Source organism: Haplochromis burtoni, unplaced genomic scaffold (assembly GCF_018398535.1).
Source record: "Haplochromis burtoni strain Fernald_Lab_line unplaced genomic scaffold, NCSU_Asbu1 Contig_47, whole genome shotgun sequence".
NCBI classification, from domain to species: Eukaryota; Metazoa; Chordata; class Actinopteri; order Cichliformes; family Cichlidae; genus Haplochromis; species Haplochromis burtoni.
Genome location: NW_024582408.1, coordinates 961,037 through 972,127, shown reverse-complemented (window position 1 = coordinate 972,127; position 11,091 = coordinate 961,037). Strand labels below are relative to the sequence as shown.

The window sequence follows — 11,091 nt, the reverse complement described above, 5'->3', positions numbered from 1 at the left end:
ATAGATAGATAGATAGATAGATAGATAGATAGATAGATAGATAGATAGATAGATAGATAGATAGATAGATAGATAGATAGATAGATAGATACAAAAAGCTACATTCGCAACTATTAAATTATTACATGTGATTATAAGCGTTAATGCTTATAACCACAGGTGTGTGTTCATCGGGCGCGTTATAATGTCTTCGAATGTGTCAGCCAATCAGAAATGAGGATCTTTTTCACCGCTTTCATTAGACATAAGTTGATAAGATTATTGCCACATGTGATGGTTATTTCCACCTAAAGCCAACTTATAATAGGATGTTTTAACATAATATTATAATGTAGGTCATGCATGGGCTAATCCTATAAACCACTTTCTTTGTGTGTGATGACCCGCCAGCTTCAGCACAGACAAGTGAAACAGTGAGGGTGTTTTTTTCTTTTGTGAAGTTTACCACTAGGATCAGTTCACTGACACACCAGTCTACATGTAGGCAGGCAGCAGGATTTCACGGGGTTTTATGCGCCATCTGGTGGTCCAGTATCCTCTGATTTCCCACGCGGGTGTATGTGGACGCGTGCGCATTCAATCTAAATTGGCTGGGAGGTGATTAAAAGGGGGGTGGGGGGGTGGCAAACCTTAGATGAGGCATTGAGTGCTGACAAAGTTATTTGTAACGACTGGGATCTATTTATTTTTAACATTTTTGATATTTTTGATAAGTTTGGTCAAATAGCTCGTTTGATTCTATTGCGCATGGCCTATATCTGGCTCTGGTTGTTATTCAGTCAATGTAGCTGTTCATTCTTCCAGTTATTTAACCTAAAGTTAAATAGGTTAAATAGAAATGCAGAGGCACTAGCCGATCTTTGTCACCCAAAGTTGTTGGGGAGCTGGAACAGATGTTAAAGTATTAAGACAGGCAGTATAATTTGGTTTTAAGTAAAGCGAGTCAGTGTTGTGTCAGAAAACATTCTCAAAACTTAAAAGAAAAATTGAATCTTCTTGGCGTCAGATTTCACGACTGTTTTAGTTTCATAACATGACGAGTAATTTGGTTTTGCTGGAACACTGAGCACGTTCAAAATGATCTGAATCTGAAACCATGAGTATTTTCATGTCCATCTTTTATGTTTATTGTGTGTTTTAAATAATAGAAATGAAACATATAAACTGTCATTTTTTCTGTCTTCAGATTTATGTTTATCTAATTTATGTTTATCTGAAACTGACATTTTTGCAAAGCATTTGAATTTGTTTAATTTTTTTTTACTTCACTTCTAATAGACGTTTTTCTAATTTGATATCAGTTTATTTGAATGTTGTGAAAAATGTAATGTAATGGTGCACACCAGTTTGAATTTAGATAAAAGAAATTTGTGCATGTTTTCATACTAACTCATATGCATTTAAACATTTAAAAAAAAAAAATATATATATATAACCCATAAATGATGAAAGAGTCATCATGAAGCTCAACTTCTTGCCATTTTGTAATGTATTGTTCATTAAAGGCGCGGTCACAGAATGGAGTGTTTGAGATGATTATAAAAGTTTCAGGTGTGACTGATTATGCTTATGAAAACCAAAAGTGGGACATCGGAGAGGCTTTTGAACATGAAACATGTACGTTTATTAATCCTCATGGCTCCCTCTGTGAGACCACCCTCATTTTGTGCTTGCTGCTATACCCGTTGTTCACTTTCAGCGTGACTGCCCCCTGGTGGAAGACCACACATGAACTCAAGATTAGATCTAGACGCCCTGACTTGCTCTTTGTCTGTGAAAGGGAACAACAGACCGATTCATATCCCAGCTTATTATTTAATTATATTTTTTAATAGAAAGCAAAATATTTCTGTCTTTGTCCAAGATTATCTCAAATAAAAGATTTTTTACTCACTGCCTTCATTTGTTTCACTCAAACTTGCCACTTTGGATCGGAGAATTATTCCTCAATTTGGACAATCAAATTTCATATTTTTATCCTGAGCTGTTACCCTAGTGTAATTTTATTTACTACATGAAGGTGCATAGCTGTTAACATACACAAATAATAAAAGATCCCGATGAGTCACTGTTGAAAAAGTTATTTATTGTATTTGTGGCATTGTGTTTTGTTCCCTTTGAAAAGGAAAACAATCAGCACAAGTCAAGAGGTAGAAATCATCAGTCTGAAATTAATGTAAGGACTGACATTTACTTACACACACACACACACACTAACACACCAACACACACCACCAAACACACTAACACACACACACACAACACACAACACACACACACACACACACACACACACACATCATCATACACACACACACACACACTTTCCCATGGAAACAACCGATTTTTTTTTTTGCATTTGTTTTCATTTCATCCACCAGCAGTACCATCATCCGTGTAATACTGTCACTAACATTTGTATGTACTGATTTCATCTGACATCAAACAGACTCCATTCTGCGCACAACCCAGAAATAAATTACACACACACATCACGTTGCAGCACCCAAAGGGAGCAGGAACAATCTTGAAATGAACTTTTTGCTATTTTCACCTCATGACTTTAACGGCTGATTGGCTGATTACTGCATCATCCTTGAAAAGAGCCCCCTGTGACTACACAAAACAAACAACACATTAGGTGTGAGAGATGCATGTTGGCTTATATTTGTGCAGAGCCTGATGACTCTGTGATCTAATCTGCTCACACAGGGGGAGGGACAAAAACAGATCAGCACAAAAAAAAAGGGGGGGGGGGAAGGTAGCAGTGCTATAAACAATGTGTCAACATCTGGTATTAACGGTATTCTGGTATTAACGGTATTCTAAATATGGTTTGACCAAAGGATTAAAAAAAGAAAAAAAGAAACCCCACACACTTTAAAAGGTAGATGCAGGTTATTTGACCCAAGAGATGTTGAGACAGCGAGCGATGAAGGCGTAAGTGTCAGCCACCTCCTGAATGACTTTGCTGGTGGGCTTTCCAGCACCGTGGCCTGACTTTGTGTCCACAAGGATGAAAAGGGGATTTGTCTGCTTGGGGCTGCGACCTACAATGTGCTGCAGAGTGGCGATGTACTTGAGGGAATGCAGAGGCACTACCCGGTCATCGTGGTCGCCTGTCAGCAAAAGCACAGCGGGGTACTGGACCCCATTGCCTTCTGGTACACGGATGTTATGAAGCGGGGAGTATCTGCGAGAGAGGACCAGTGGGATCTTTGTTAGGACTGCAACCGTTTAAATATTAAGTAAACAGCAGAATCCCTCTATAAAAATGTCAGAGCAATGATAATGTTGGAGTACAAAATGTATTTTGTTTAACCTTAAAATATTCACACTGCTATCCTACATCACAAACGAAACAATCGGGTAATTTTGTTTGTTCTGAATTTCTTTGTGAGCTTCAGTTCTCAAATCAAGACTCAAGGATAACTCCTGGAATTACATATTTCATTAAAATACAGTACTGTGCCAGAGTCTTGAGCCAATTCTTATTTCTTTATATTTTGCAAAGAAAATTACTGCAGATTTTCAGTTATTTATTAAAATGGGCAAACAAACACAAGGGAATACAGTATACAAGCTAAAAGCTAAGACTGTACAATTCTAATAAGCATGAAAGTCGATATTTGGTATGACCACCTTTATTCCTCAACACAGCCTGAACTCTCTTAGGAAAGATTTCTTGTCATGTTTTGGTAGTCCTCGGGATTCTTCAAAGATCTTCTTTGGATGTTGGGTACCCTTTGATCTGTTCTCTGTCAGGATGATCTCACACTGTCTGGGTTCTGGGGAGACCCATCCATGACTGACAGTGTTTCATGGTGTATTTTTATTTTTCTATTTGTGTATGCTTTTACTGCATTAACTGTGTGTTGAGGATCATTGTAATGCTAAAAAAATGAAGCTGCTGTCAATCACATGCTTTCCAAACTGTATTGCCTGGTGGATTAAAATCTGAGAGTGTTTTCCAAATTCATAATTCCTTAAAATTTGACAAGATCACCAACACCACTGGCTGAGATGTAGCTCAAAACCACTACATCTCAGCCTCTGTATATATTCATCACACCATAAAGACCTGTTACCACTGATCTTCAATCCAGTCTTTGTGTAATTTGGCATAACTCAGCCTCCTCCCTGTTTCTCTTCCTTAGCAATGGCTTCTTGACAACTGGACTTTTTAAATCCCCATTCCTTAAGGAAATGACCTTCAGACACTTTATCTGCTGCAGACAGGGTTTTAGGCCTGGAACTTTTTCTTTTGTCCTCCACTTGTCCAGTTTCCTCAATTCTTTAAAGGACATGTTGCACACCATGCTGAAATATGCCAGGCTTTCAGCTAATAGCTACTTGGGACTGGGAACACATTTTTTTATGTCCATGTAGCCAATGTAATCAGTGAAGCTCAGATTAAAATGTATAAAGAAAGGCAGCTGATGTAAATGCAGCCTACAGTATATAATACACATTAAAATCTACACTGTGGTCAGAGAGCACCTACTTGATCAGCCATTCAAACTGCTCTTTGTCTTCTGAACAGCCAAAATCTGTGGTCCAGGCGTGCCCGATTGTGAACTTGTGGAACTTCAGCATGTCCATGACGCCCACCTGAGCTACTGCACATCCAAACAGCTCAGGCCGCTCGTTTACACAGGCCGCTGAGACAGGACACCAAGGATTCAGAAACATCATCATCTATATCCATTTGCTGCGATTATATTGTTTTAGTGTATCTTGTTCTTTAGTGGAAGCATACATACCTACAAGCAGGCCACCATTGGAGCCTCCATTTATAGTCAGTTTGGAGGGAGAAGTGTATCCCTCCTTGATTAGATATTCAGCTGCACACTGGAAGTCTGTGAAGCAGTTCTGTTTATTTGCCAGCATGCCAGCTGGAAAAAAAAGAATACAAAGTATGTAAATGAGGACTTTGCGCTGGTAATATTTAAAAGATTCCCTCCAGGCACGTTTGAAAAGATCTAAAATTATTCTGCTTTGAATAATAATGTGTGTCTGATATGTTTTTTTATGCTTGTCAGGTTAGAAATTCTTAAAAACAACATTTATGCCTCCTCAGCCACAGAAAACTCCAGAATCTCTCAACATGCAAATATATTCATTTCAAACTTTTAACTAAAGATGTCATTATTGAAAGACAAGACACAATCTACTGTATGTGCTACAAACACACACAAACACAGGCATTTTCTAACAGGGCAAACTGGACATGCCCTTGCGATTGAGCTCTGTAGTCATGTTTATAATTACGTGTCAAAAGCTCCTCACCTTTGTGCCAGGTCTCCCCATATTCTCCTCCTCCTCTGATGTTGGCGACAGCTAAAACTCCTCCCAGATGTCTGACAAAGATGAGTCTGGACACGCTGTAGCTTGGCGTGATGGAGATGTTAAAGCCCCCGTAGCCATATAAAAAACCTGGATGGGAGCCGTCCATTTTGATGCCCTTCTTGTGAACAATGAACATGGGTATCTGAGTGCCATCCTTTGAGGGAAAAAAGATCTGAGACAACAAGAGAGAGAGAAAAAAAAAAAGATTGTCAGGGAAACAAAAGGAGATGGGAAGTGAATTACGAAAAGGTAAAGAACAGTAAAGCTTACATCACCAGTCTATCCTTGTTTCTGAGTCAGAAGACAAGAGAAGACAGGAGCTCTTTTAAAATCCTGTCTGCATCGTGAACATTTTACACTTACAGAGCTATTTTCGAGGCCGCTGTTTTCAGCAGAAGTATATAAATATATCTAACTCTGGGACACTATATGTACAGAGGAAGTAAAAAGAATTTGAAACATGGTCTGGCCAAGGCTAGACTATCTAAAGGACAATTTACTGCAAGTTTCTCAGGAATCTGAACCACTTAAATATAAAATCAGCTATGTCAGGTCATCCATTCCTGGCCCATAATCATTTCCCAGGGACACTGACAACATCTATCATAACATAAAAGCTTCAAATCTTATGACTAATTGCAAAATTTCTTTCTCTTTCATTTCTCTCCACAGGTGACCAGCTTCCAACTCCATCTGGCAATCAATCTTTTTTTTTTTATAAATCAGAATTAATGGCTGTTACTTTGGCTACATTTAAAGAGAAAGGGCTCATGTCTCCTATGACGGCCGAGCAATCCTTCCCGTTATACTTCAGTCAGAAAAAGTTGCTTATTTGCCACAACAAGGTGAACTGACATGTGACAGTTACTACTGTGAACACACCCATACTGACTTGGTTTATAGCCTCATGTTTAGAAACATACAACATCTAAAAATCACAAAATTAAACTAAGAAACAAATATCTGATGATTTGACTATTAGGGTACAGTTCTAGTTAAAAAAACTACTTTGAAAGCTCAGTTTGAGTGCTGCTTACGTTAATAAATGCTACCTATACCTGATTTAGCCCACCTTTTCTACAACAACCCTAAGCTGATAGTTTGCCCTCAGTTTGCCGTTTTCGAGCCAGACAATTGATAAAACCTTTCATTTTGTTTGTCAGGGTACAAACTGGCCTGTACACCACCGTTTTATGTCTGTCATTTTGGATAAATGCTGGGTCAGTACTTTAAAAACTAGGTTAAAGTTGGGCATTTATGCATAATTAACTGTTGAGATATCTTTTAATAAATGTGTTTACCACAGCCTATTTTTAAAGAGAAATGAAACACACCTATTTAAACACTGGTAATCCCAGTCTAGGCTCTAGTTACCTGTGTGGTCTGGTAGTCGGAGGGGTTGAAGCCTTTGACAGTGACCTCTCTGAAGATATGGGGCTGCAGGGGCTCCTTGGTTAGGTCACAGTGGTAAATGATGGCTAGATGAAAAGAAAGTAAAAGTTTCATTTTCTTTACTATTTTGAAATCACTTCACAATCAGTGAATTCTTAAAGACAGTACAAATTTACTTAATGAAATAATACGTGGAACTTAGAAATGAGAACAAAATTGCATTACTTGTTTCTTATTTATACAAACTTAACATAAAGGTTGACTTATTTCACTTAAACAACAATATTTGCACAGGTAGAAATTGCGAGACAAGGCATCTGATAAACAAAATAGCTTTTTTTGATTAAAAATAACTTTTGCATTATATTACCTGGCGATAGGAAAGAAGTGAAATAATAGAAGATTTCAGAGTCTCGCTTTCGTCCTGTGAACCCTACTATGGATCCAACATCAAGAGGGAAGGTCCTCAGCTCCTCTCCTGAGCTCAGACGATACATTTTCAACACATTCTTCACATCATGGAGGAAGCACACGAACAAATAGCTGGAGTATGTACAGGTGGCAAACACTGCAAGGAAGACATGGCAAAAGAATGAATGACATTGAAATGTACTATTTAATGACAGGGCTAAACTGCTAACGCTTCATATTTTATAGGGAAAAGGTCATGCATGTGTTGCAGAACCTCACCAATGACATCCTTTTCATGTTGAGGCAGGAGCTCCTTCCAGCTGCTCTGCTCCGGAGAGGCAAAGTCGATGTTGATTAGTCTGTAACGAGGGGCGTCTAAGTTGGTCTTGAAGGTGAACAATGTGCCCTCGTTCGTCACGTATTCGTACTCGGCGTCAAAGTTGTCGATTAATTTTACCCATGGCAAAAGTCCTGAGCAAACAAGGATTTCAGTTCTAAAATCAAACTGTTAAGCGAGTAAGACTACAAGAAGAACAATATTTGTTTGTCTTAAAGTAGCAAAATACTTTGAGAAATAAAGAGAAACAAGTACAGAATACCTGTAATACCCTGAGGAGTGGTCTTGAGGTCACAATACCACAGTCTGTTGACAGGATCACAACCTTCTCTGATAGACAGCAGCACGTAGCACCCATCTTCTGATACCTACAGTACATCTGCAATCATTAAACTGCACCTGAATGCCAACTAAAACATGCATTCTGTCCAAGTTTGATGACATGACAGTAGAGGGGGGAAAAAAAACAACTTCACACATACTTCTGCTCCACTCATCCATTTGGGGTGATCAGGAAACTCTGCACATAGGACGTCCTCAGACTGTGGAGTCCCCAGAACATGATAGTATAACTTCTGATGCAGGTTAGTGGAGGTCTCAGTGCCTGAAAGCAAAAAACAAAATCGAATACAAAAAGACGAAGAGTGTTACGAGTGGGTGCAAAATTTATAATACTAGATAACAAAAGGTTTCAAAACAATAAACAGAAAATAACAAATATTGACAAATGACAAACATTTCGCCTTATGACATTAAATACATTGTCCATTTACAGTGGCTCAAAAGTAATTGGACATACAAACGTAACTTTACATGGATGAAAACCATTTACAATCTTTGACTGTCTAAAACCGGCAAACATCACCAAATGCTGTGGTTCACCTCCCTGGAGATGCTCTGCTAGGCCTTCATTTGGTGCTTGTTTGTGAGTCTTTCTGCATTTGTGCACTTTGCTCTATTGGAATGACAACAGCTTACTGACTTGACCACTGAAGAACATCCAATTTCTTTGCCTTGAGTAACTCTTTGGTTGCTTTTGCAGTATGCTTTGGGATAATATTCATTTGCACTGTTTAAGCACTGTCCTATGAGTTTTGTAACATTTGGCTGAAACTGAGCGAGTATAAACCTGTACACTTCACAACTCATACTGCTATTTCTTTCAACACTTACATCATTAATAAAGACCAGTGATCCATTTCCACTGACATTATAAGTCATGTCTGACTGGTAACGTGGCACGCTTCTCCATACTTTTCTCTTGTCATCATCTGGTAAAAAGTTCAAATTTGTTTGTTTTTTATTTCCTTCCCAGAACAATGCAGATTCTTTTAGATGATTTCTGGTAACATCTAATCTGGTCTTCCTGTTCTTGACTGTAATGAGCAGTTTTCACTTTACAGCAAAGTGCAAACTGCTGCATTTCCTGCTGTACCTTGACAATTTGTCGTGTTCTTGTCGTGTTAGTGTAAACTAACTTTTCTAAACCATGAAAATAATTTTGTCATCATCCAACTTTGTTGTCTAAAGCTCCCGGATCTCTTTATTTTTGGTTTTTAGTTTTTTAGTCTAATGATGACAGTGAAAAGCTGTTACAAATGTTACAAAAAAAATCAGCACTTTGACTCATTTGTCATGAAATAACAATGGAACAGGCCTCACCTGGCCATTGAAATGCTTGTCAGTCGGTTAGCAATTTCAGTCTATGAAAACGGAGATCTGTGTATGAAAATGTCTGTAATTCCTGTTTTTTTTTATTCTTAATTCAAGGTTGTTGTTGTTGTTTTTAAATTATAATAATACATTAATGCTGTCTTTGATCAAGTTTTATTTTCCACTCACGTTTGAGCAGACATTGCTGCTGCATGCAGTTTAACAGTCTATGTAGACTGCATTTGGAGATATATACATTTGAAACCGCTAGCAATTATCTAATGACAATTTAGCTTTTCATTAGCTTTTTTAAATGGTAACTGGCCAGTGCACAGAAAAGCGAGTCCTTAAGCAGATATCCATTAATCCATTTTCTTCTGTCCTGGCAGAGAGCCCTGTCCCATGAGGCTAGGTAGGCAGACTGAGTTCCAAGAATGTCAATTATCTTATAAGTATTTCATATTTTGAAGGTAATTTACTGCAGCCAAATGAAGGTTTAGTATTTGAGAATGTTTGAATCCTGTCCAACACAGTCTTACCATCACTTTTGCCCTCCTGGTCAGGATACGAGTTGTAAAAAAGCCCCTTCCCATCGTGGGTCCAGGACATGCAGCTAAACTTGACTCGCTCCAGGCGGTCCTCTAAAGGCACGGCGCCCTCAACGCGCAGAAAGCGGATCTCCACCCAGTCAGACCCACTGGCACTAGTGCCATATGCCAAGTACTCTCCATCCTCAGAGAATGCATAGCCTTGAAGAAATCAGAGAAACATAAATAGAATGTTAACAAGGAAACTTAACAAAATTTAGACATCAGAGAGGACACTATATTTGTAGAGATTTTTATTCAAAACTGAGTAAAAACTACCACATGAAGCAACTATTACTTGAAAGGCAATTTTGAACTAAATGTATTACTAAAATTAAAAAGAGCACACGATCCAGAAATGCAGGCAACATATTTTTTCATATCAGTAAAATGGGTACTTTGCTTTTATAATAGCCACGGCTGATACCTCGCAGAGCAACTGTCCCATCCTCAGAAAATGTGTTTGGATCTAAGAAGACTGTGGGCTCGGCATCTAGGTTCTCTTGCACATACATCACACTCTGGTTCTGGAGGCCCGTGTTGTAAAAGTGAAAGTACCTAAAAAACAAAGAGAAAAGCTACTGGAATGTCACATAATCACTCTGTCATCTAACACTAAAGCTGAAATCCAACATCAAAAATATTATTATGGAATCAGTTGCAGCAAGCTTTACCTGCTTCCTCTCTTGAAGGGACAGCTATACTTGGGATAGTCATACAGCTCAGTCATGCGCTCTTTGAACAGCTCTCGCACCTCACAGTGCTCTAAAAATGGCAAAGTGAGCTTGTTCTGGGCACTGACAAAGGCCTAATGGAAGAAAGCATAATACAACCATGCTTTACATTTTACCATTATCATTTCAACAGACTGCTCAAAAGAGCAAATAATTATTTAGCAGATATCTTTGCTGTGGAAAAAGTATCCACCTCTTCCTGAGTTCTTTTTTTGGCATATTTGTCATGATTAAATGTTTTAGATCAAACGTTAATATCAACGATAACCTGAATAAATACAAAATACAGTTTTTAAATAAAGATCTTATTTTTTCCCAAGGGAAAAAAGCTATCCAAACCTCCAAACAAGCTAGGTTTTGTAGATCATACTAATTAGAGAAGATAATTTTGTTAAACATTTGCATATTTTTCATTTCTCATGTCTCATGATCTATTGAACTGAAGGAGTCTGTTAATTTAGGTTAAGTTTAAAATATACCAAGAGACACTAAAAACATACAGACCCAACAACTACTGATTCTTTGTGCATGAAAATAGAACAAAACAACTACGAGTAATGAGTAAGGGATTAGAAAGTAGTCTTGCAAGGCCAAGTTGCCATATCCGCCTGACCCTAACCCCCCCCCC

General features: G+C 38.2%; 1 protein-coding gene across 1 annotated transcript in view; it reads right to left on the bottom strand.

The window, feature by feature from the left end:
* Nucleotides 1-2,277: 2,277 nt before the first annotated feature.
* Nucleotides 2,278-11,091, bottom strand: part of LOC102301303 (prolyl endopeptidase) — a 10,172-nt gene continuing 1,358 nt past the window's right edge. The window contains exons 3-14 of the mRNA XM_005921603.3: nt 10,404-10,537; nt 10,157-10,287; nt 9,682-9,891; nt 7,972-8,093; nt 7,752-7,857; nt 7,432-7,623; nt 7,112-7,309; nt 6,724-6,827; nt 5,290-5,521; nt 4,764-4,895; nt 4,505-4,661; nt 2,278-3,193 (exon numbers count right to left, since the gene is read on the bottom strand). Coding sequence (XP_005921665.1) covers nt 2,899-3,193; nt 4,505-4,661; nt 4,764-4,895; nt 5,290-5,521; nt 6,724-6,827; nt 7,112-7,309; nt 7,432-7,623; nt 7,752-7,857; nt 7,972-8,093; nt 9,682-9,891; nt 10,157-10,287; nt 10,404-10,537 — 2,013 coding nt within the window. The 3' untranslated portion in view covers nt 2,278-2,898. The remainder of the gene's footprint in view (nt 3,194-4,504; nt 4,662-4,763; nt 4,896-5,289; nt 5,522-6,723; nt 6,828-7,111; nt 7,310-7,431; nt 7,624-7,751; nt 7,858-7,971; nt 8,094-9,681; nt 9,892-10,156; nt 10,288-10,403; nt 10,538-11,091) is intronic.